The 26,897-nt window shown below is 41.8% G+C and overlaps 1 protein-coding gene across 2 annotated transcripts; it reads left to right on the forward strand.

The window, feature by feature from the left end:
- Positions 1–3: 3 nt before the first annotated feature.
- Positions 4–15,793, forward strand: LOC116979117 (cytochrome c oxidase assembly protein COX11, mitochondrial). Of its 2 annotated transcripts, none has more exons than XM_033030602.1 (5): positions 4–251; positions 6,142–6,540; positions 9,433–9,588; positions 9,954–10,079; positions 13,147–15,793. In XM_033030602.1, the coding sequence occupies exons 2-5, from the start codon at positions 6,226–6,228 to the stop codon at positions 13,327–13,329; spliced, it is 780 nt and encodes a 259-aa protein (XP_032886493.1). In that variant the 5' UTR covers positions 4–251; positions 6,142–6,225; the 3' UTR covers positions 13,330–15,793. The 2 variants fall into 2 exon arrangements, with proteins under 2 accessions (XP_032886493.1, XP_032886491.1); XM_033030600.1 differs by having other exon boundaries at positions 18–291.
- Positions 15,794–26,897: the final 11,104 nt, after the last annotated feature.

Here is a 26,897-nt window from a genome sequence, read left to right on the forward strand (position 1 = left end):
CCCACGAGTGCGCATGCGCCGTAAGGCCGGACAAACACGATGGGAGATGTAGTCCATTTATCTTAGATGAAAATAAAAATTTGCTACTACTCCGTTGCACAACAATTGGAACAGTTAGTTGGGTGGGAAATGGAATATGTGCATTGCACGAAATTGGAAGAGGCTATTTATTTTTCAATCGGCAGGTTATTCAGGGCGTTGAACTGGTCAGGCAGAGGCGGCCGGTGGACTGGGTCCTGCTGCTAGAGGAGGTGAATGGCGGCGGCGCGACCGGGGACCAGGGGGACACTGGTTTGTCAGCGAGTGCGGCTGTTGTCGGTCGGTCGGAGGGAGGGAGGGATGGATATTGGGCAGAGGGACGAAATCTTGGCTATGTTGTCGCCGCCCGCAGTCTTCAATCCCTACAACACTAATTGCTGGAATTACTCAAGCCGCCGAGCAGCCTGTGTGGAGAGACAGACAGACAGACAGACAGACAGGGCTACCAGTCTGCTTCGGTGTAGGAAGGAACTGCAGATGTTGGTTTACGCCGAAGATAGACACAAAATGCTGGAGTAACTCAGCGGGGAAGGCAGCATCTCTGGAGAAGGGTCTCGACCCAAAACGTCTCCAGAGTTGCTGCCTGTCCCTCTGAGTTGCCCCAACATTTTTGTGCCTATTAACATTTTGCATCTTTCGGACTGTGTAAGTAGTGTGTGAACAGCAGAACAAGAAAGGAAGCTATTGAGTTAACAATTTCTATACTGTTTATACAGCCAGTGCTTCGTTTGCTTTTTCTTTATCACAAATGACCTTTGACAAATCCCATGATTTCTTGCGTTTTTTGGAATACCGAACTTGCTTATTGCGAGAGGGTTTGAGTTTATGAGCAAGTTGTACATAGCCCTTGTGAGACCGCACCTTGAGTATTGTGTGCAATTTTGGTCTCCAAATTTGAAGATGGACATTATTGCTATCGAGGGAGTGCAGCGTTGGTTCACCAGGTTAATTCCCAGGATGGCGTGATTGACATATGATGAAAGAATGGGTTGACTGGGCTTGTATTCACTGGAAATTAGAAGGATTAGAAAGGATTTTATAGAAACGTATAAAATTCTTAATGGATTTGACAGGCCATTGGGAGACCAAAACAGCACACAATACTCCAGGTGTGCTCTCACCAGGACATGTACAACTGCAGAAGGACCTCCTTGCTCCTATACTCAACTCCTCTTGTTATGAAGTCCAACATGCCATTATCTTTCTTTACTGCTTGCTGTACCTACATGCTTACTTTCAGTGATTGATGTACAAGGCAGGCACGTGCCGTCAGGGTAGGTCAGGTAGTCAGTGCATACCCTGACTAAAATTATAAAATGGTCATTATTAAATATAAATAGTAAAGGCACGGAAGAATTATGCCTACCTAAGAGATCGATCTCTTGGGTAGGCATAATTCTCCCGTGCCTTTCTTCCGCAGTCCATGTAACATGCAAAAGTATGTGCAACTCATGTGCCGTCGACGCTGCTTCAAGCCTTCAATGACAATGGTCTATAAAGGCAGCTGAAATTCTGACTTTGCACCGTGGACTGCGTGCATGTGCTGCGCAGCATATTGCGCATGCGCAGCGCAAGTTTCTTGGTGGGTTTTTCAAACATTGATTGTCATTATCTTAAAGAGTATCTTAAGAAACAAAGAGAAGAATGGAGTACGTATACAAATAATGTGATAAGTAAATTTATTTGAGCTACCGTATTTCCTGGTAATGTAGACGCACATGCTTCGAAGACGCACCCCAATTTTGAGTTGCAAAATTTTGAAAAAAGGATGGCGGGACATAGAATTTCTCACGCTCAAAAAAATAACAAATAAAAATAAAGAAAGTAACAATTCAATTTTCCCAAGACTTCCAGATCTTCTCCATTCTGAATGACTGAATGGATGGGGGTGGAGGGTGATGGCAGGTGGGGAGATGGTGGGAAAAATGGGAGCACACCGGGACAAGTTAAATCAGTTGTGATCTTATTGAATGACAATACTAGTTCAAGGGACCAATTGGGGGGAGAGTTCCTTTCACAGCGTGTGGGGTGGCTGGCCCGGGTCAGCACAGGAGCCTTGAGAAGGAGGGAGTCGGGGATCATGCCAGCAACTCACTCACTGCTGCCGCGGCGCTCCGGGCACAGAGGCACCGCATTGTAGCCGGGGAGGGAAGTAGCTTGTGCGGCTGCAAGCGGCCGCCACTCCTAATATTCCAACTGCCGTCGGGAGCAGGACATGGCCTCACTTGCTGCGCTGGGTGCCACTGCATGGCGTTCACTGCCCGGTCCATGTCTTTCAAGTTCAAGTGAGTTTATTGTCATGTGTCCCTGATAGGACAATGAAATTCTTGCTTTGCTTCAGCACACAGAACATAGTAGGCATTTACTACAAAACAGATCAGTGTGTCCATACATCATAATATAAATATATACACAATGTAGACCGGACAATGAGGGGACCAGCTCAAGAGCAAAGATCATAGAATGGAGCTGGTCAGTGGGCGATGAATAACAGCAGGCTGTGGAGCTTACTCCTGTGTCAGCGCAATCAAGGGACCGATTGAGGTTACTCGGATTGACACAGGAGTAAGCTGTGTGGGACCTTATCAAAGGCTTTCTGAAAGTCCAGATACACTACGTCCACAGGCTCTTCCTTCTCCATTTTACTTGTTACATCCTCAAAAAATTCCAGAAGATTTGTCAAGCATGATTTCCCCTTCGTAAATCCATGCAGACTTGGACCGATCCTGTTACTGCTATCCCTTATGATCAGCCATGATCATATTGAATGGCGGTGCAGGCTCGAAGGGCCGAATGGCCTACTCCTGCACCTAATTTCTATGTTTCTATCCAAATGAGCCGCTATTGCATCTTTAATAATTGAGTCCAGTATCTTCCCCACCACTGATGTCAGGCTAACTGGTCTATAATTCCATGCTTTCTCTCTCCCTCCTTTCTTAAGAAGTGGGATAACATTAGCTACTGTCCAATCTCCAAGAACTGATCCAAAATCTATAGAACATTGGAAAATGATCAACAATGCATCCACGATTTCTAGAGCTACCTCTTTGAGTACCCTGGGATGCAGAGCATCAAGCCCTGGGGATTTATCAGCCTTCAGTCCCATCAGTCTACCCAACACCATTTCCTGCCTAATGTGAATTTATTTCAGTTCCTCCATCACCCTACGTCTCCTTGTACATCTGGGAGATTGTGTTTTCCTTGGTGAAGACAGTTCCAAAGTACCTGTTCAACTCGTCTGCTATTTCATTGATCCCCATAATAAATTCACCCGTTTCTGTCTTCAAGGGACCCACATTTGTCCTAACTAATTTTTTCCTCTTCACATACCTAAGGAAGCTTTTACTGTCCTCCTTTATATTCTTGGCTAGCTTACCTTCGTACTTCATCATTTCCCCCTGTATTGCCTTTTTAGTTACCTTGTGTTGATCTGTAAAAGTTATCCAATCCTCCGGCTTCCCACTCATCTTTGTTATGTTATACGTCTTCACTTTTATTTTTATACTGTTCTTGACTTCCCTTGTCTGGTCGCCTTTTACTCCCCTTAGAATCTTTCTTCCTTGATGTTGGGGGAATCCAGAACCAGCGGTCACAGTTTAAGTTTAAGAATAAGGGGTAGGCCATTTAGGACTGAGATGAGGAAAACCTTCTTCACCCAGAGAGTTGTGAATCTGTGGAATTCACTGCCACAGAAGGCAGTGGAGGCCAATTCACGGGATGTTTTCAAGAGAGCGTTAGATTTAGCTCTCAGAGCTAAAGGAACCAAGGGTTATGGGGAAAAAGCAAGAACGGGGTACTGATTTTAGATGATCACCGATGATCATCTTAAATGGTGGTGCTGGCTCGAAGGGCTGAATGGCCTACTCCTGCACCTATTGTTCTATATTTGTATGTAAGCTCTGCGGATCAAGCTGACAATAATCAGATCCCTGAACATAGAACAAAGATGTTGATTCACTTACCTTGCCAATAAATTTGGAGCAAAACAAAGTGTTGAAGGAACTCAGTTGGGCAGCATCAGTGGAGTGAATAAACAGGTGGTGTTTCTGGACAGGATGCTGTGATGCAACATTGGTTGTACTTCATTAATGGTTTGATGTGCCTGCAATAACTAGTGCATGTATAAACTAGAGATACCGTATAAATTCTGCCTCATACAATGAGCTTCAATAATCAAGTGTTTAATTGTCATATGCATAGGGAATAGTATTGCATGACAAGGATAGGTTGGTAAAGAACATATTGTTTAGTTTATGATTGTCACGTGTACCGAGGTCCAGTGAAAGGTGATTTGTTGCGTGCTAGCCAGTCAGCGAAAAGACTATACATGATTCCAATCAAGCCATCCAGTGAACAGATACAGGATAAAGGGAATAGCATTTATGTCCAAGGTAGACTCCGATAAAGATAGTCAGAATGTCTTCAATGAGGTAGATCATTGGTCAGGACTGCTGTCTAGTTGGTGGTAGGATGGTTCAGTTGCCTGATAACAGCTGGGAAGAAATTGTCTCTGAATTTGGAGGTACAGCACCCTCCATTATGTTTGGGACAAAGACCCATCATTTATTTATTTGCCTCTGTACTCCATAATTTGAGATTTGTGAGGTAGTAGCATAATAAATTCTGAAGTGTATAGACACATCCTATCTGCTCAAGTTCAAACAAATGCCTCAAAATTCATTGGCCAGCGGTTCATTCCACAGCAAGACGATGATCCCAAACATACTGCTGAAGCAACAAAGGAGTTTTTCAAAGCTAAAATATTGTCAATTCTTGAGTGGCCAAGTCAATCACCCGATCTGAACCCAATTGAGCATGCATTTTATATGCTGAAGAGAAAACTGAAGGGAACTAGCCCCCAAAACACGCATAAGCTAAAGATGGCTGCAATACAGGCCTGGCAGAGCATCACAAGAGAAAACTCCCCAGCAACTGGTGTTGTCCAGGAATCGCAGACTTCTAGCAGTCATTGCACGCAAAGGATATGCAACAAAATACTAAACATGACTACTTTCATTTACATGACATTGCTGCGTCCCAAAAATTATGGTGCTCTGAAATGGAGGGACTATGTATAAACTCTGCTGTAATTTCTACATGGTGAAACCAAAATGTATAAAAATGGCCTTTATTAAAATCTGACAATGTGCACTTTAACCACATATGATTTTTTTTTTTTCTATTACAAATCTCAAATTGTGGAGTACAGAGGCAAATAAATAAATGATGGGTCTTTCTCCCAAACATTATGGAGGGCACTGTATGTGTTTTCATACTTCTATAACCCTTGCTTGATGAGAGAGGGGAGAGGAGGGAGTGACCAGGGTGATACTAGTCCTTGATTATGCTGGTGCCCTTGCTGAGGCAGTGTGAAGTGCAGATGGAGTCAACAGAAAGGAGGTTGGTTTGCGTGTTGTTCTGGTCTACTTCCACAACTCTCTCCAATTTCCTAGGGTCTTGGATGGAGCTGTTCTCAAACCATGCTGTAATGCATCCCAATAAAATGCGTTTTGTGGCACATTTATAGAAGTCGGTGAGAGTTGTTGGAGATGCTGAACTTCGTATGTCAGGTATGTCACGTGAGCCATGTCTCTGAAACAGAGCACACAGCAGTCTCTCTGTTCTTAAAGATAGGTCTGTGTCTGGGATTTTCAACCATATAGATCAGCCATGATCAAATGGTGGAGCAGGCTCAATGGGCTGAATAGACTAATTCTGTTCTTATGTCTTATTCTGATTTACACATGTACTGCTGATGACTAATTCATGGTATTGTGGCATTTGAATCAGTCTGCACTTCCTTGTATCAATGCAATATAATTGGTGAGCCAGTAGAGGGCGTATGGTGCAAATAGATTTCAAGAGAGCAGGAAAATGCTATCTTTAATTATTCAGAAACGAGAACAATTGAATCATGATGATGATACCGCATTAACATTAGTAATATTTTTTATTCAGTATACCTACCTCTCCCAGTTAATTCTGGACACCATCTCAATGTTTAAATATTGTAGAATAATGTGGCTGCACTTGTATTATGCACACATGAGGAAAAAACAGACTCATCTTTTGGAATCTAATTTCAATTATTTTTGTTTGCAGATCTTGCAGTAGGTTGCAGGTTGCTATTGGCATCGAGAAGAGAAAAGATTGCACAATAGTTCCACAAACTGAAAAACTGTCGGCATGCTGAGGTCTTGTTGGACGGGCATCTCAAGGTTTTACATGGTGCCCCCTTGTAACGCTTGTGCAAGAAGACTACAACAGTTTCATTTACCACGATTTTATTCCGTATTCAATCGAGTTACTCTTCAGAAACTGAACAATCGTTCATCTCAACAGTCAGTGAGAAGTGTGAATGGCCGTAATCCCTTCACTAGAAATCAGGAAGAGCAATGGAGAAAGAGGAATAAAACTGCACTTACTTACATAGCAGCTGCAGCGATTGGGATGATTGGCGTGTCATATGCTGCTGTACCTCTCTACAGACTTTATTGCCAGGTCAGTGCTTATCCCCAATATACAACTAATTTACTGGTTAACATGATAAATAGACAATAACAAGTATTAAAAATATGTCTGTGCCTAAATGTTTTAAAACATTTTTTAACTGGTTCTTTGAAGTGAACGATGTGATTTAAAAGTGCAGTGATTTTAACAGGTATCTGATAAAGCAACTCGTCTGATCAAAATCCCTCACTATCGCCTTCTTCCATCGTCAGAACAACAAATTGATGTATACTTCAGATCTCGTGCCTGAAACTTGTGGAAACTAACAGAAATTGTTCCACAAATTTATAAAAGTTCAGTAACTGAATCGACAGAGTTGGATGCACATGCATGCCCAACCTTTTTTTTTTAAAGTTTGCATTGCAATTTGGTTTTGTATTGCATTTATAAACACCAGTAGTTCATGAGGTGAAAAAAGATGTAGGAATGTGGGTTCCTTCCTGCACAACTCGAGGGGGGGTGGAATCCTAAGGCGGAATAGATGCTGCATTTAATATCATAAAAGTCACTCTATTCTAGAAGGCAGTTATTATGTGATGCACACTCAGACATTCTAGGAATGCAAGATGCTACTTAAATGCAAGTACATTGAGGTTTTTTTAATCAGTTTGAGGAATAGCAATAGGTAGGGGAATCCAAAAGATGTGTGCACTGATACTTTGAGTCTATGGTTGATAGAATTGCAGACTTATTACTAGCTCAGGAAAATATCCGATTGTACTTAATACCTTTCAATCTTAATCAAAACATTTTACAAATGAAAGAGTTGCATTTCTGTTAGCGGTGATCTCATATTAATTGCTAGGTCGATTGTTATTTTAAAATCTGAAGGATAGATTTTTCTAAACTGAAGGCATTAAGGGAAATGGGTAAATGGATGGATTTAGTTTGCAGGTTAGCCACGATCTTATCATATGTTGGAGCAGGCTCCAGGAACCAGTCTGAAGAAGGGTCCTAATCCGAGATGTTACCTATCTCCAGGGATGCTGCCTGACCCGTTGAGTTACTCCAGCATTTTGTCTTTCACAGGAACCAAAATTGGCTGTTTTATAATTTCTCTCCCTTGTTCAAGATTGCATTCAATCAAAAGATGCTTTGACAAATTGTTGCGTTGATCATCTATATTACTAAAAGTCTGATCTTGACCACTTCCTGTTCTGTATATTGATTTTAGAAAAAACGCTGCCACTTACGGCTATGATTTTTGGCCATCTTACTCAGAGTCCCCCTCCACTGCGCAGGGTGAGGATTTTTCCTATCGATGAAAAATAAGAGTTATTAGTGTTTAAAAAAATGTTGAGATTCTTTCTCCTGAAGGCCACGCCCCTTCCGGAGGGACTATAAAACCCGGAAGTGTTGAGTGCCGGGTCGCAGTCTCTGCAAGATGGGGGAGCGAGAGGGTCACGTCTCTCAGTCTGAGCTATGAATAACACTGAACACATGTCTACTAAACTGTGAGTGGTTTTACTGACCTGTCTGTGCCCTTGAATGTGGTTTGAAAACATAGTTTGGAAATGCTAAAGCTGTGTTGCCTTTGGTTTGGAAATGCTAAAGCTGTGTTGCCTTTGGTTTAGAAATGCTAAAGCTGTGTTGCCTTTGGTTTGGAAATGCTAAAGCTGTGTTGCCTTTGGTTTAGAAATGCTAAAGCTGTGTTGCCTTTGGTTTGGAAATGCTAAATCTGTGTTGCCTAATGAAAGTTGCCTTGCCTAATTAAAGTTGCCTTCTATATAATTAAAAGTCTAATCTTGAACACTTCCTGTTTGTGCTTTATATTGATTTTAGAAAAAAACGCTACCACATGCGGGTGTGATTTTTGGCCATCTTACTCAGAGTCCCCCTCCGCTCATCAGGTTCCAAGGATTTTTCCCATCGATGAAAAATAAAATAGTTATTAGTGTTTTTAAAATGTTGAGATTCTCTCTCATGTCAATCACGCCATGAAGGCCACGCCCCTTCTGGTGGGAGGGGGGGAGGGACTATAAAACCCAGAAGTGTGGGCATGGCTCCGTCTCTGCAAGATGGAGGAGGGAGAGGTCACGACTCGCTGTCTTTAGTGGCCTTGCACCTTGCTTGAAATGGTATTAAACTGCACATGAATTTGGTGGCCTTGCACCCTGCTTGAAGTCGTAAGAAACTGCACTTGAATTTGGTGGCCTTGCACCCTGCTTGAAATGGAATTTCAAGGAATAGCCGTGAGTCAACTGCCAACCCACCAGCCGTGTTTAGCACAACAGGCTTGAGTGACTGAGCCGCCAGCCCAAGAATCCTTTCGGCCCACAATGTCCATAGTAGCCCTCTGGAAACCAGTCCCTTCAGCCCACAACTCCCATACTAGCACTCCAGAAAGCCCCTCCACTGGCCACCAATATTGGAATTGGTAGAGAGGTAGAATATTGCGTTGGGGTACCAGCCCTCCCATGTGATGCTGGGACACAGCGGGTCCCACGTAATCTAGTATTAGCTAAAAATAGATACTGGCTGGCATGTTTGTTTATGTGCACGCATTTCTATTTCTGACTAAAACAAAAATAAATCAGGAATTGAAATGGCATGTGGTCGATGATTTTTATATATGCCATGGTCAAAAAGATTACACTTTATGAATAGCTCAAAGAAAGACACAAGAAACTGCAGACACTGGAATCTTAAGCAAAAAAACGTGCTCGGTCTTATTGGGTCAAGCAGAATCGGTGGATGGATGGAAGACATTTCTGGTCAGAGCTATTCTTTATTAGGGTGAAGCAAGGTGCTTTTATGGATGCCTAAATGAAAAGAACTAGCTGGAGACCCCAATTAATTGTACGATGTATATAAAATAAAACATTCAAAGTTGTTCTCATTTCAGCTAGTTACTTTTAGTTTTAACAAATTGTCTACTTTCAGGCTTCAGGACTAGGAGGGACTCCAGTAGCTGGTCACAACATGGAACAAGTGGCCACGATGGAGCCTGTGAAAGATCGAGTTATTAAAATTACTTTTAATGCTGATGTTCATTCCAGCCTGCAATGGAACTTTAGACCTCAGCAAACTGAAATCTTTGTGAGTAATTTATGTACTAATGATATACATGATATGAGGAAAGTGATGTACCACTCAACAATACAAATTAAATTAGGGAAACCTAAGCCACTTAAACTTTCTTCTTGAGATAGTTTCAATTTGGGATCATTGCAGATATGCAATGCATAAATTAGTAATTAGATTTTAATAGAACAACAGGGAACTGACTGCATTGGAAATGAGTGCATTGCTCCTTCAGATCTTGCCATGCTATCAATTGATTTTAGAGCATTGAACCAGGCCATATGTCTTTAGTCTTTGTCTATGATCTTCTCTGCAGGCCTTTTAATCAAATCCCACTTGCAAAATTCCACACCAATTTACCTTTTTTTCTTTTGGTTTAGCTTGTTCCTGGTGAGACTGCTCTAGCATTTTATAAAGCAAAGAATCCCACTGATAAGCCAATTATCGGAATCTCTACCTACAATGTAGTGCCGTTTGATGCAGGGCAGTACTTTAACAAAATACAGGTATGGTACAATGATCCAAATGTTAAAATAAATTGATACTTTTTAAACACCTTATAATTTTGTCTAATGTGGTTTTAGGTGGATGTTTTGACTTCTGTAAGGCAATGCTTTTAAGCCCTCAATCAAAATTCCACAATTTAAGGACACCTTTCAAATAATATAGCATCTCCAAGACCATCTGTTTGTAATCTTTTTTAATTTTAAAGCTGCCACAGGGATGAGGATAGTTTGTTTTTAAAGCCAATGTATTGCACGCAGATTTTCCTGCCCCAGACATATGTATGTTATGGAGATTTAATATGTTGTGACATGTAAAAGGAAAAGTTTATCTGTGGAAACAGTTCAAAAAAAAAAAAAAAATGATGTACCCTTGGCGCCCATGATCGCAGTGACAGTTACTGTCATAGTTTTGCCAGGACATCACTGTGCAGCTGATCAGCCCAACACTTTATGCTACTCGCCAAACTCTTTGAAAATTCACCTGGAAAAAGGTTTTGCCAGGAGCAAGTAATTCCTGATCAGCTCTTTATCACTCTAAATGTAATGTTTATCTCAAATAATTGAGTAATTTTAGACAGACTTCTTACTCGTCACTGACAAAAATTAAGCAGACAATAGTTGAGGGTAGAGGGTGTCTATTTTTTATAAACGGCATTGTTTTCAGCATAAAAGCCAGATATCATTTCTCTGATGCAAAGTAACAAGAAAATAATAAAGAAGTTCACCCTATTTTGATTCTGAATAATAATTTAGAACGTTGAATAATGCAGTACAGGAACAGACCCAACGGCCCACAATATCTGATCCATATTCTTCTATTCCCTTCATATCCATGTGCGTATCTAGAAGCCTCTTAAATGCCATTTTCGTATCTGCTTCCATCACCACCCCCTGACGGTGCATTCCAAGCCCACCACTTCTGTATGTTGAAAAAACCTTGTCTCATACATCTCCTTTAAACTTTCCCACTCTCACCTTAAAGTTATGCCTTCTAGTCTTTATCATTTTTATATTGATGAAAACGTTACCTGTTTCCTATTCTCACTGTTTCCTGAATACGCCTCTTACAATTTTATATACGTTATCAGTTTTCCCCTTAATCTCCAAAGCCTTAGAGAAAATGATCCAAGTTTGTCCAAGCTCTCCCTTTGACCTTTGACCTATGGCCTCTAGACTTTGACAATTATACCCTAGGGAAATGGTTCTGACAGTCAGCCCTATCTATGCCACTCATAATTTTGTGGGATAGATGCAGAGTAAAGTTCCCCTGGCTGAAGAATCTAGAATCGGGGGTTACCCTAAAATAAGGAATGGGACATTTCATTTTTGCCTGAACATACATTTCTTCACTTGGATGTTGTGAATATTTGGAGTTCACCCCAGGTGTTATGGATGCTCAGTCATTGTTAATTCAGCGCAGAGATTGATAGATTTTTAGTTTTCCAGAGATGTTGAAATAGTGCAGGTAAATGGAACTGAGGTGGAAGGTCAGTCATCATGACTAATGGAGTAGGCTCAAAGGATCAGATACCCTATTCTGAATTCTGATCCTAATTCAAACTTGAATGATTTGCTCCCTTTTAATTTACAACTTGGTTGTGATTGAGGAAACCATACATGTAACAGTAACATATTCTTCCCTTTCTCATCAAATGATTTCCACTTTACTGCTCAGACTACCATACCCGGACATCCATTTTACACATTAATCATACTTGGAGACAGTTCAGAATTATCTTTTATAGTTTTAAAATTGGTACAGTTTGTTCTAGAAAATGTTTAATTTTGAATAACGCTATAGATTTGCCTTTCCTTTTATCCTGCTATGGTCTCACCTGTTATTTTCTCTTAAGGCTAAAAAAACATCATTTACCTCAGCTCTTTGAAGCCAGCATTCATTGTCGTCTTTCATAATGGCATTGTCTCCAAGGCATGAAGATCTTTCCCGTGTCAAAGGTTTCAACTGGGTTCAATGGTCAATACCTGCCTGATCAGGGCACTGTTCAGTGCCTTTCAAGCAATATTCATTATGACTTTTTGCAGTATTGTTTCACAATTTATGAATTTGCTTATTTTTCTGCCTTTAAAAACCCTGACAAGTAAGATTCAAATTTGGTTCAAAAGAGAATGTGAGTTTAATAGGTGCAGCAAATTATAGTAGACTAGGCCAAGTGGGACCCGTTGGGCCTGGTCCCCCAACACAACCCATTCTCCAACGCAATATTCCATCACTCACCCATAGCCCCCATGGGATCCTGCTGCCTCAACACAACCCGTTCCCCCAACGCAAAATTCCAGCACTCACCCATTGCCGACAACAGCGCAGGGGCTGCTCATTTCGCCTTATTCAGCCTCCCTCATTTTTAAACTTTTAAAAAATGCATTTGCTCTTGCTAGCTAGCTTTTTAAAAAAATGCATTTGCACTTGCTAGCTAGCTTTTTAAAAAAAATGCATTTGCACTTGCTAGCTAGCAGAACTCAGTGTACTTGGATAGCAACAATGTTGCGAGCAGGGCTAAGCACAGGGAATAAGTGAAAGACAGTTGTCTTTTTTCCAAGTTTTTAGAGTATTTTGAACATTTTCATCAATAACTCGAGAAACAATATGAAATTTTCAGATAAGGCGATTTTTTACTTCACAGCGTAAATCTCTATCGGAATATGTAAACATTTTGCCGTTTGCATGTTGTGTTTTCGAGGAGATGTGAAACGCACACGAACATCACACAAATAAATACACATCCAAGCTATGAGTTTTATGTATAACTAGACCAAGGGGGACCCGTTGGGTCCCGTTCACTCAATGCGCAGGAGGGGGGGGAGAGAGGGGCGGGGGGAGGAGGGATGCTGGGGGAGGAAGAGGAGGGGAGGAGAGAGAGGAGGGGGGGGGTGGAAGAGAGGCCCTGGGGGGTGGTGAAAGAGGCTGGGGGTGGAGAGAGAGGGGGGGGGGGAGATCAGAGTTTTATAAGTATATAAATGTCTTTGTTTCTTGTGTAGTGTTCATCATAACCATGCAAATTGATATAACACTAGCTCAATTATGCTGGATTGATTTGCTGTCTTTCAGTGTTTCTGTTTTGAGGAGCAACGGCTAAATCCCCATGAAGAAGTGGACATGCCAGTCTTCTTTTACATTGATCCGGAGTTTGCTCAAGATCCGGCAATGGCACGTGTGGAGACAATCATTCTCTCTTACACATTCTTTGAGGCAAAGGAAGGTCAAAAGCTACCTTTACCAGGATATAATTAGCACAGTATTGCTATAAATATTGCATTCATTCAGCAATGTTCCTTTAAATAACGCGTCCTTTGGTGAGCCGATGAAGAATCCTTACTGTTGTGATTGTTAAAATTAGATGATCAACAAAAGAATCAAAGAGCAGAGAATTGTTCTGTGAGCAGAATGACTACAGAAGTAAATTTAAAATGAATTACGGGGGAAATAAACAGCTTTCCAAGGACAAAGCAAATATCATGGAAGGAACCTGGGATCTAGTTTTGCAATAACATATAATTATTAACATTTCACTTAGTGACTTGGTTTATATTGTGTCAAGATGATCAAGATAATTTATTTAAGAAGGAACTGCAGATGCTGGAAAATCGAAGGTAGACATAAATGCTGGAGAAGCTCAGTGGGTGAGGCAGCATCTATGGAGCGAAGGAAATAGGCAACGTTTCGACCCAAGATAATAAGTGATTGAGATCTGCACAATAACAACACTTAAAAAAACATTTGGACAAGTATGTAGGCAGGGAAGGTTTAGTGGAATATGGGAAAAATGCGGTGCATGAGACCAGCTTAGGTGAGGCATCTTGACGAGTTGGGTTGAAAGGCCTGTCTCTGTGCTCTATGCCAATGATTCGATGAAAGGTTTACTATTGAATGCCATAAAGGCACAATGTGCTGGAGTAATTCAGCAGGTCAGGCAGCATCTCTGGAGAACATGGGTAGGTGGGTGAAAGTTTGGGTTGAGATTCTTCAGACTCATCCTTAGTGGTGGTCAGGTAAGTAATGAGACGTTGATTGTTGATTGAATCCATGTTCTCCAGAGATGCTGCCTGACCCACTGAGTTACTCCAGTCCTTTTTTTGTAAACCAGCATCTGCACTTCCTGTTTCTAAACAACTGTGTAGGAAGGAACTGTAGATGCTGGTTTAAACCGAACAGAACTAATGTTTCAGATTGAAGAGCCATTTCTGCTTCAGTTTCAGATTCCCAACAACTGCAGCTATTTATTTTCCAACAAATATAAAATATGTTTGCGTAACATATGTAACATAGAGCTATGTTTCAGGAAGAATAAAGAAAAAAAGATTCCTGTACCAAAAGAAGGAATGCACAGAAAGGATGACTAATAAGACATCTTAAGCAGAGATGCCCATGTTCAGTGAGATCAAGCCTTGACAAAAGCAATAATTAAAACTTTATAAATACTTACTAGCTGTCTGAGGTGTGTTGTGCTGATAATTACTGCAAGTGAAAGAGAAATGAATCAGTTCAGGGTCAGAATTAGTCTTGTAGATGTGTTTGTGCTGAATTATAAAGATAAAACCTCCAGTTACCAAACTCCAGAAATGCTGCTTGATCCGCTGAATTACTCCAGCACTTTGTCTTTTTTTTTTGTAAACCAGCATCTGCAGTTCTTTGTTTCCACTATTAAATGCTGTTTTCTTTATCACAGTGAATTGCATCACTTTTCTATTTTGTCACCTCCATTGCCCACTTGAGGGGACGGCCTTGATCTCATATCCAAAGAATAGCAAAAGAATCTTCTGGGATAGCTTTTCTCTCACCTTATTGAATGTTCCTAGAAATCTGACTTGGGTCTTGTCTTGAATTCTGTTGCCTCCAATCTCGTAACTGCATAATGCAGATTCAGGTTCAACATGACATTCCCCCTCCCACACCACCCCTCACAATGTACCTGCTGTTCTTTCTAAAAGGGCAAGCAAGAGTGTTACAGAAACAGGGTCTCCAAAAGTGTAGCAATCTCAGTATTTCAATGGAGTAACATTGGTCTGCAAAATTCTGGAATGGACCCACAAGTGATTGACTCCGATGGGAGTGCTACCAATTGAGGCGCAACTGACCATCACGTGACATGTCTCAAATTATCCATATCATATATCTCAGAATAATTTCTGAAAATAAATTGTCCAATTTCATGAGAATTCATCAAACTTCTACCTCATCCTACAACATGGAAGACGTATTGACACAAGAGAGGTGGTGACGGAGATGTTTCTGAGAGCTTGACTGATGTGAATTATTTGCTTGATGTCAATAAATGCATTTCAGTAAACATAGTTTGTTTGATCGTGTATTGGGATTCTAATGGACAGTCCTGGCTCGCCTTGGGTGAAATTCCACTGTAAACTACATTGTGTAATTAATTCAAAAACATAAAGGTTTATTGCCAAGCTTGAGAGCTTAGTGGAGTTCAGAAAATTCTCACCAGCTTTTTGAGAACCTCATTGTATATAAATATGAACATGCTTGAAAATATGGTACAACTGCCTGTTTATAATCCTATTTAAATTACAACCAAACTATGAATTATTCATTTTTTTAAGGGAATCAACCTGTCAAATGTGGTGATATTAGGGGGAAAATATTTTGGTTTTAGGATTAATATGATGCAAAATCTGCAGTTTTATTGTTGATAGCTGTATTTTATACAATTCAATTAAAGACTTTGTGATTCAACCAACATTACCTGGCATTTTATTATGTATATTTAACATTTAAACTGCTGTTACAGTATATCTACTTCTCACTTCATACCACAAGCACAAGAAATGGCAAACAATATTTGGATTGTCAAGTTCACTTTCTTTATAGAACATTACAGTCCCCCATTTAATCTTAAAGTTTTGCCTAAACCAGACCATGATGGAGAAGGTAAGAACAGACTCTACGGTGGCCGTGTAGAATTAGACCATCATTGCCTGTGACAGATTGTGCTTCCTCAGCTCCTGCAGGAAGTACATCCTTTTTGACTGTGGAGTCGATGGTGGCCCCCACTTAAGGTCCTTGGGGATGATGGTTCCCAGGAACTTAAAAGACTCCACAGATGTGACTGTGGTGTTGTTGATGGTGAGTGGGGTGAGGGGAGGGGGAGCTCTCCTAAAGTCTACAATCAATTCCACTGTCTTAAGAGCATTGAGCTCTAGGTTGTTGCGACAGCACCAGGACGCCAGCTGTGACACTTCCTGTTTGTAGGCAGATTCCTCCCCATCCAGATCAGTCCAATCAGGGTTGTGTCGTCCGCAAACTTGAGAAGCTTGACGGAGGTGGCTGTGGAGGTGCAGTCGTTGGTCTGGAGAAAGTAGAGAGGAGAGAGTACGCAGCCTTGCGGTGCTCCTATGCTGAGCGTTTGCGCGTCCGAGATGTGCTTTCCCAGCCTCACATGCTGCTTCCTGCCTGTCAGGAAGCTGGTGATCCACCGACAGAGAGGTTCAGGCACAGTCAACTCGGAAAGTTTGGAGTGTAGTAGCTCTGGCACAATGGTGTTGAATGCAGAGCTAAAATCAACAAACAGTATCTTCACATATGTCCCCTGGCGGTCCAGGTGCTGTAGGATGAAGTGCAGGCCCAGGTTGACTGCATCATCCACAGATCTATTGGCCCGATATGCAAACTACAGAGGGTCCAGCAGGGAGTTTGTGATATTTTTCATCTTGGCCAGCAGAAGCCGTTCGAGTGTCTTCATGACTACAGAGGTCAGTGCGACAGGCCTGTAGTCATTAAGACAAGTAATCCTTGCCTTTTTGGGTACAGGGACAATAGTGGTGACTTTGAAGCAGGCAGGCACAGTACATGTTTTCAGGGACTGTTTAAAAATGTCTGTATATACCGGTGCCAGCTGATTGGCACAGAGCTTAAGAGTAAAGGGGGAAATATTGTCAGGTCCCGGAGATTTCCGGCTTTTTTGTCCTCTGAAAAGCCTCTCCACCTCTATTTTTATTGTTGATGATGGAGAAGTAATGTTGTGCAGTTCGGTGGGTGTGGGTGATTGGGTGTGAAGTGGTGCTTGGAGGGGGGTGGGTGTAGAAGGGCCCAGTCTTTGCAGAATGAGGTCAGGGAATTGGCCTCCACTGCCTTCTGAGGCAGAGAATTCCACAGATTCACAAACCTCTGTGTGAAAACATTTTTCCTCGTCTCCATTCTAAATGGCTTACCCCTTTATTCTTAAAGTGTGGCCCCTGGTTCTGGACTCCCCCAACATCGGGAGCATGTTTTGTGCCTCTAGACTGTCCAAACCCTTAATCTATATTACTAAAACTCTGATCTTGACCGCTTTTGGCACACTGTGGCGTTATTTCCGATAGAACGCCGCCACCTACCGCCGTCATTTTTGGCCACCTCGCTCAGTGCTCCCCTCCGCCTTTCGGGACGGGAGGATTTTTCCCATCGATGAAAAATCAGAGAGATATTAATGTTTTTAAAAGATTTTTAAAAGAAGGATAAAGCAGTGGATGTTGTCTATATGGACTTTAGTAAGGCCTTTGACAAGGTTCCTCATGGAAGGTTGGTTAAGAAGGTTCAACTGTTGGGTATAAATGCAGGAGTAGCAAGATGGATTCAACAGTGGCTGAATGTGAGACGCCAGAGGGTAATGGTGGATGGCTGTTTGTCAGGTTGGAGGCAGGTGACTAGTGGGGTGCCTCAGGGATCTGTGTTGGGTCCTTTGTTGTTTGTCATGTACATCAATGAGCTGGATGAAGGTGTGGTAAATTGGATTAGTAAGTATGCAGATGATACCAAGATAGGGTGTGTTGTGGATAATGAAGAGGATTTCCAAAGTCTACAGAGTGATTTAGGCCATTTGGAAGAATGGGCTGAAAGATGGCAGATGGAGTTTAATGCTGATAAATGTGAGGTGCTACACCTTCGCAGGACAAATCAAAATAGGACGTACATGGTAAATGGTAGGGAATTGAAGAATGCAGTTGAACAGATGGATCTGGGAATAACCGTGCATAGTTCCTTGAAGGTGGAATCTCATAGATAGGGTGGTAAAGAAAGCTTTTGGTATGCTAGCCTTTATAAATCAGAGCATTGAGTATAGAAGCTGGGATGTAATGTTAAAATGGTACAAGGCATTGGTGAGACCAAATCTGGAGTATGGTGTACAATTTTGGTCGCCCAATTATAGGAAGGATGTCAACAAAATAGAGAGAGTACAGAGGAGATTTACTAGAATGTTGCCTGGGTTTCAACAATTAAGTTACAGAGAAAGGTTGAATAAGTTAGGTCTTTATTCTCTGGAGCGCAGAAGGTTAAGGGGGGACTTGATAGAGGTCTTTAAAATGATGAGAGGGATAGACAGAGTTGATGTGGACAAGCTTTTCCCTTTGAGAATAGGGAAGATTCAAACAAGAGGACATGACTTCAGAATTAAGGGACAGAAGTTTAGGGGTAACATGAAGGGGAACTTCTTTACTCAGAGAGTGGTAGCGGTGTGGAATGAGCTTCCAGTGGAAGTGGTGGAGGCAGGTTCGTTGGTATCATTTAAAAATAAATTGGATAGGCATATGGATGAGAAGGGAATGGAGGGTTATGGTATGAGTGCAGGCAGGTGGGACTAAGGGAAAATAATTGTTCGGCACGGACTTGTAGAGCCGAGATGGCCTGTTTCCGTGCTGTAATTGTTATATGGTTATGTGGTTATTTGCCATTCTCTCTGCTGCCCCTGCTGGTGGGAGGGGGAGGGACTATAAAACCCGGAAGTGGTGTGCCTCACTCACTCTTCAAGATGGAGGAAGCCAGAGGGTCACGTTTCTCTGAGCTGTGAATAACACTGAACACATGTCTACTCAACTGTGAGTGCCCTTAATGTGGTTCTAAAATGCATGCAAAAAGTGTCTATTGGTTCTAAAATGTATGCAAATGTGTCTATTGGTTCTACAATGCTTGCAGAAACTCTTTTTTGGTTCTAAAATACTTGCAGAAAGTGTCTTTTTTGGTTCTAAAATGCTTGTAGAAAGTGTCTCTATTGGTTCTAAAATGCTTGCAAAAATTGTCTTTATTGGTTCTAAAATGCTTGCAAAAAGTGTCTTTTTTGGTTCTACAATGGTTGCAGAAAGTGTCGATTGGTTCTAAAATGCTTGCAAAAAGTGTCTCTAGGTTCTAAAATGCTTGCAAAAAGTGTCTCTATTTGGTTCTACAATGCGTGCAGAAAGAAGAAAGTGGCTTTTTTGGTTCAACAATGCATGCAGAAAGTGTCGATTGGTTCTAAAATGCTTGCAGAAAATGTCTTTTTTGGTTCTACAATGGTTGCAGAAAGTGTCGATTGGTTCTAAAATGCTTGCAGAAAGTGTCGATTGGTTCTAAAATGCTTGCAGAAAGTGTCGATTGGTTCTAAAATGCTTACAAAAAGTGTCAGTTGGTTCTAAAATGCTTGCAAAAAGTGTCTCTAGGTTCTAAAATGCTTGCAAAAAGTGGCTCTATTGGTTCTACAATGCGTGCAGAAAGAAGAAAGTGTCTTTTTTGGTTCTACAATGCATGCAGAAAGTGTCTATAGGTTCTAAAATACTCGCAAAAAGTGTATCTATTGGTTCTAAAATGCTTGCAAAAAGTGTCTCTGTTGGTTCTAAAATGATTGCAAAAAGTGTTTTTTTTTGCTCTAAAATGGTTGCAGAAAGTGTCTATTGGTTCTAAAATGGTTGCAAAAAGTGTCTATTGGTTCTAAAATGCTTGCAAAGAGTGTCTATTGGTTCTAAACTGCTTGCAAAGAGTGTCTATTGGTTCTAAACTGCTTGCAAAGAGTGTCTATTGGTTCTAAACTGCTTGCAAAGAGTGTCTATTGGTTCTAAAATGCTTGCAAAAAGTGCCTCTATTGGTTCTAAAATGCTTGCAAAAAGTGCCTCTATTGGTTCTAAAATGCTTGCAAAAAGTGTCTATTGGTTTTAAAATGCGTGCAAAATGTCTCTTGGTTCCAAAATGCTTGCAGAAAGTGTCTCTTTTGGTTCTAAAATGCTTGCAGAAAGTGTCTTTTGGTTCTAAAATGCTTGTAAAAAGTGTCTTTTTTGGTTCTACAATGGTTGCAGAAAGTGTCGATTGGTTCTAAAATGCTTGCAAAAAGTGTCTCTAGGTTCTAAAATGCTGGCAAAAAGTGTCTCTATTGGTTCTACAATGCGTGCAGAAAGAAGAAAGTGTCTTTTTTGGTTCTACAATGCATGCAGAAAGTGTCTATAGGTTCTAAAATACTTGCAAAAAGTGTATCTATTGGTTCTAAAATGCTTGCAAAAAGTGTCTCTGTTGGTTCTAAAATTATTGCAAAAAGTGTCTCTATTGGTTCTAAAATGCTTGCAAAAAGTGTCTATTGGTTTTAAAATGCGTGCAAAATGTCTCTTGGTTCCAAAATGCTTGCAGAAAGCGTCTCTTTTGGTTCTAAAATGCTTGCAGAAAGTGTCTTTTGGTTCTAAAATGCTTGTAAAAAGTGTCTTTTTTGGTTCTACAATGGTTGCAGAAAGTGTCGATTGGTTCTAAAATGCTTGCAAAAAGTGTCTCTAGGTTCTAAAATGCTTGCAAAAAGTGTCTCTATTGGTTCTAAAATGCTTGCAAAAAGTGTCTCTATTGGTTCTAAAATGCTTGCAAAAATTGTCTCTATTGGTTCTAAAATGGTTGCAAAAAGTGTCTATTGGTTCTAAAATGCTCGCAAAACGTATCTATTGGTTCTAAAATGCTTGCAGAAAATGTCTTTATTGGTTCTAAAATGGTTGCAGAAAGTGTCTCTTGGTTCTAAATTGGTTGCAAAGTGTCTCTATTGGTTCTAAAATGGTTGCAATAAATTTCTCTATTGGTTCTAAAATGGTTGCAAAAAGTGTCTCTATTGGTTCTAAAATGGTTGCAAAAAGTGTCTCTATTGGTTCTAAGATGGTGCAAAAAATGTCGCTATTGGTTCTAAAATGGTTGCAAAAAGTGTCTCTATTGGTTCTAAAATGGTTGCAGAAAGTGTTTATTGGTTCTAAAATGCTTGCAAAAAGGGTCTCTATTGCTTCTAAAATGTGTGGGTGCGCGTCGTCTGTCTGTGCGTCTGTCTGTGCATGCGTGCGTGCGTGCGTGCGTGTGTGTGTGTGTGCTGCTTGAAAAGCTGTGAATTTGGCTTGGAGTGCTGTGAGGTTGGACTTGCTGCCTGCACTCCGTGATGACTTTTGAGGTAAATTCTCAGATTTTCTTTGTTAAAATATGACTGCTTAATCTCTCTATATTAAATTTGTCTTTTTTATATCAAAAGCAGTTTTTATATCAAGAGGCAGTGAGCAGCAGAACACAGCAAGAGACACAACAAAAAATAACTTAATAAATCTAATAATAATAATAATAATAAATTTTATTTATGGGCGCCTTTCAAGACTCTCAAGGACACCTTACAAAATTTAGTAAACAGAATACAAAACATGTAAGCGGAATGAAACAAAACAATAAATAACTACAAAAAATAAATAAATAAATAGTAAAGACATCAACAATACACAATTCAAAGACACAATTCAAAGACACAATTCAAAGAGAGAGCAGCGGCAGCTAATCGCGCCAGCGTTCACTCTCCCTTCCAGCAGCCATCTTGGAAACGGAACAATAAGGATCTTTAACATAGAAACATCCCCCCACAATGGTTACCATTATGGGGGAAGGCACAATGTCCAGTCCCCATCCCCAGTTCACCCATAGTCGGGCCAATTGAGGCCTCCACAGTTGCCTCTACGGAGGCCCGATGTTCCAGGCCGTTCTCGCCGGGAGATGGTGCTCCGGCGTCGGGAGAGTCCTCTCAGCGGCTAGGGACACCTGGAACGGCCGCTTCCTTACCGGAGACCACGGCTTCCGAAGCCGACAAGGCCGCGACGGTTGGAGCTCCACCACTGGCGATCTCATCGAGAGATCCCAGGCTCCAGATGTTGAAGTCAGCGCCGCCGCCCGCAGCTGCCCGCTCCGCAGACCCGCAGCTCCGCGATGTTTTTATCGGCGGTCTTCAGCTCACCGGAGCTCCAGTGCGGCGACCCAGGCAAGGCATCGCCTGCTCCGCTCCGCGATAGCACTCCAGCGCTGTGCCGCCGCCGAAGCTGAGGTGCTGGGCGGTCCCCTCGGGAAAACGCCGCTCCAGGCCCGCTGGTAGGCCGCGAGGACGGGTCGACGGTGCAGCCCGGAGAAAAGCTGCCTCTCCGACCAGGTAGGGACCTAGAAAGTAGTTTCCCCCTTCCCCCCCCCCCCCCCCCTCCCCCCACATAAAAAAAGTCTAGACCTCCTAAAAACAAACACTGAAACTCACTAAAAATTAAAGAAAAGAGTGAAAAAAGACGGACAGCTGCTAGCTAGCAGCCGTGCCCCAAGATGGCGCCCTCTAAATCTCATCTTTAACATTTAAATTGTTGTTATATTTTAAGTCATTCACATTTTAAACTTTAATAAATCCTTTTTCCACTTGCCATGCCTGCGTGCTCTTCATCACAATAGTAACCTAATAGGCAGGAAGGGTTGCGCTGTCGGAAAGAGCCACTAAGAGTGCATGGGGGGGAGATTGAAGGGAGATGGACTGAATGCGTGTGGGGGAGGGGAATGGCATGGAGCAGAGTGAGGGGTGAAGGGAGGACGGATGACTGAGTGAACTGCCACCACCAGCCATGAGAGACTGGGCTGCCAGCCCACCAGCCATGAGTAAGTGAAATGCCAGCCCACCAGCTGTAAGTGACTGAAGTGCCAGCCCACCACCCATGACTTAGTGAACTGCCAGCCCATCTGCCATGACTCACTGAACTGCAAGTCCAAAAATCCATTCAGTCCACAATGTCCATACTAGCCCTCTGGAAACCAGTCCCTTCAGCGCACAACAGACTGAGTGACTGAGCTGCCCGGCCAGAGTGACTGAGCTGCCCGGCCAGAGTGACTGAGGTGCCCGGCTTGAGTGACTGAGCTGCCAGCCCAAGAATCCATTCAGCCCACAATGTCCATACTAGCCCTCTGGAAACCAATCCCTTTGACCCACAACACACATACTAGCGCTCCAGAAAGTCCCCCCCCCCCCCCCCCCCCCACTGGCCAGCAATATTGGAATTGGTGCAGAGGTGGGATATTGCATTGGTGGACCAGCCCTCCCGTGTGAAGCTGGGACCCAACAGGTCCCACTTAGTCTAGTAATCTTATATGTTTCAATAAGATACCCTCTCATCCTTCTAAATTCCAGAGTGTACATGCCCAGCCGCTCCATTCTATCAACATATGACAGTCCCGCCATCCTGGGATTTAACCTCGTTAATGGGTCAAATGGAAGGGGGATGTATACAATTAAAACCAAGACCCTTAATAACATTCATGTATAGAGGGACTAAAGGCCATAGCTCCCTGAAAGTAGCAACACAAGTAGATAGTGGTTAAGAAGGCATATGGTATCCTTGCCTTCATTGGTCAGGGCATTAAGTAAAAGAGTCAGGAAGTAATGAAGCTTAATAGGATCTCGGTTAGGCCACATTTCGGGTATTGTTTGCAGATCTGGTTGCTCCATTACAGGAAGGATTTGGAGGCTTTGGAGAAGGTGCAAGAGGTTTTCCAAAATGCTGCCTGGATTAGAGGGAATTAGCCATAAGGTGAGGTTGGCCAGACTTGGATTGTTTTCTATGGAATGATGGAGGTTGAGGGGAGACCTGATCTAAGTGTATGAACTTATGAGAGGCTTAGAAAGAGTAAACGGTCAGAACCTTTTTCCCACGATGTAAATGTCAAAGACTAGAGGGCATAGACGAGAGAGGCAAAGTTTAAAGGAGATATGCAGGGCAAATATTTACTCAGACAATAGTGGATGCCTGGAACACGCTGCCAGGGGTGTCAGTGAAGGTAGTTATGATAGTGGTGTTCAAGAGACTTTCAGGTAGGCACATGGAAATGCAGGGAATTGGGGGTTAGAGATCATATGCAGATTGATAAAATTGGATTATCTTGACATCATGTTGGCCATACACATTGTGGGGTGAAGCGCCCACTCCTGTGCTGCAATTTTCTTTGATCTATGTTCGGATTTTCATTTGAACAGAATGAAGAAGCTATACATTGGGTATGGAAGCAAAGAATTTCACTGTTCCTAGTCACATGCAACAAAAAGTATTCCTATTCCTATTCCTTCCTAAACATGAAGAGCGCATTTCCAGTTCTGATCACAAGAGGATGCTATTGGTACATTTCTGTCTTGCTGGCAGATACAGAGATATGTAGGAAGGAACTGCAGATGCTGGTTGAAACCAGAGATAGACACCAAAAGCTGGAGTAACTCAGCATCTCTGGAGAAAGGGAATACGTGATGTTTCAGGTTGAGACTTCTTCAGACTGAGAGTCAGGGGAAAGGGAAACGAGAGATATAGATGGTGATGTAGAGAGATATCGAACAAATAAATAAAAGATATGCAAAAAAGTAACAATGATAAAGGAAATAGGCCATTTTTAGTTGCGTGTTGGGTGAGAACGAGTTACAGACAATGAAACTCAAAAAGACGACTTTGAAGCTGGTTCGACTTGGGTGGGGTAGGGATGGGGAGAGAGGGGAAATACAAAGGTTACTTGAAGCTAGAGAAATCAACACTCATATAACTGGGTTGTAAGCTGCCCAAGTGAAATATGAGATGTTATTCCTCCAATTTGCATTTGGTCTCACTCTGACAATGGATTTATTGGTTTTCATCAAAATAATATGTAATTCTTTATTTATTTATTTATGTAATTGTGGCATCCCTGGCAAGCTTAGTGTTTAAGACAATAAGACATTGGAGCAGAATGAGGCTATTTGATCCATTGAGTCTGCTCTGCCGTTCAATCATGGCTGATCTATTTTTCCCTCACAACCTATTCTCCTGCCTCCTCGCTGTAACCTTTGATGCCCTTACTAGTCAAGAATCTATCAATCTCTGCTTTCAAATATCCATCTCCACATTAAAAATACCCATTGCCATCTGTGGCAATGAATTTCACACATTCACCACCCTTTTGTTAAAGAAATTCCTCCTCATCTCCATTTTAAAGGTACATCCTTTTATTCTGAGGCTTTTCCCTCTGGTCCTAGACGCTTTTCCATTACTGGAAATCCTCTCCACATCCACTCTATCAAGGCCTTTCATTATTAATGCATTTTTCAACGCTTTCGTGAAATGTTGTAGACTACATAGTGAAAGTATACCCATTGTGCTGTTAGAAAGTCCCAGTATTCCATACATACTGAGATAAACAGAAAATAAAGTAGGAATAAGCATATGTCAACTGTTCGCAATCCACATATATAATAATAATAATAATAATAAATTTTATTTGCGGGTGCCTTTCAAAGTCTCAAGGACACCTTACAGAAATTAAAAAGAGTAAAAAAACATATAATCGGAGTAAAATAAATAATAAAGACATCACCAATACACAAATTAAAGACAGAATTCGATCCAAAGACAAAACATATATGTTTTGGATGAGGTGCCCAAATGCAATACATGCAAATTTGCTGATCGTACAAAGCAGGATGACTGTGACAGTGGTGAGGGGAATGCAGAAAGATCTCGAGAGATGTAGCAGGCTCAGTGAATGGGTGAGGACTTACAAAGTGGAATATAAATGTAGGAAATGTATAAGCATCCATTTAAACAGACAAAAGAGAGAAGTGGAGACATTGGAGATGTTTTGTTCTTCTTGTACACTTCATGTGCGGGTGCAGCAACCCATCAGGAAGGCAATCAGCATGTTTTGCAAGAACATGTGAGTAAATACACCTTACTGAAATTCTTGGGATGCTGGTGTGATAATTCCTGGAATACTGTGTACTGCTCTTGTTTACCAACCTAATTGTGAAAGAGAGCGTTCACCAGATTGATTTTCAATTTAGAGATTATTTTAATGAGGAGAGATTAGACAGTCTACACCATGCTCTTGGTGATCCATAAAATGGCAGGTGATACCATAAAAACATAGAACATAGAAATGTGCAGCACAGGAACAGTCCCTTCGATCCACAGCATCTGTGCTGAAAATGATACCAAGCTATTCAGGGTAATTTTTGTACACAATATCGAATGCCTGGAACACTTTGCAAGGGATGTTGGTGGGAGCAGATACAATAGCGGTATATATGAGGCTTTTAGACAGGCACAAAAATATGCAAGGTATGGTGGGGATATGGATGACGTGCAAACATAAAAGATTCATTTAACTTGGCATCATGTTCGTCACAGACATTGTGGGCCAAAGGGCCAGTTCCTATATTGTACTCAAGAAGGAACTGCAGATGCTGGAAAATCGAAGGTACACAAAAAAGCTGGAGAAACTCAACGGGTGCAGCAGCATCTATGGAGCGAAGGAAATAGGCAACGTTTCGGGCCAAAACCCTTCTTCAGACTGATAGGGGGTGGCGGGGAGAAGGAAGGAAAAAGGAGGAGGAGGAGCCCGAGGGCTGGGGGATGGGAGGAGACGGCCCGAGGGCTAAGGAAGGGGAGGAGACAGCAAGGGCTAACAAAATTGGGAGAATTCAATGTTCAAGCCCGCAGGCTGCAGACTCCCCAAGCGGAATATGAGGTGCTGTTCCTCCAATTTCCAGTGTTGCTCGCTCTGGCCATGGAGGAGACCCATATTGTATATGGAGGAGATCCTATATTGTACTATCTATGTTCTAAAGTCATCTACTTAATTATTGGCCGAATATCACCAGAATGTAAGAACGTGCATAAATTGTATGCAACCTTCTTTTTCCGATAGTACCACCTCCATGTATAACTATTAGCACAAATAAAAACAACTGATGATGGTGGAAATAAAACAGAAAATGCAGGTAAAACTCCGTAGATCAGGTA

The sequence above is a fragment of the Amblyraja radiata genome, chromosome 12, assembly GCF_010909765.2.
Source record: "Amblyraja radiata isolate CabotCenter1 chromosome 12, sAmbRad1.1.pri, whole genome shotgun sequence".
Classification (NCBI taxonomy): Eukaryota; Metazoa; Chordata; class Chondrichthyes; order Rajiformes; family Rajidae; genus Amblyraja; species Amblyraja radiata.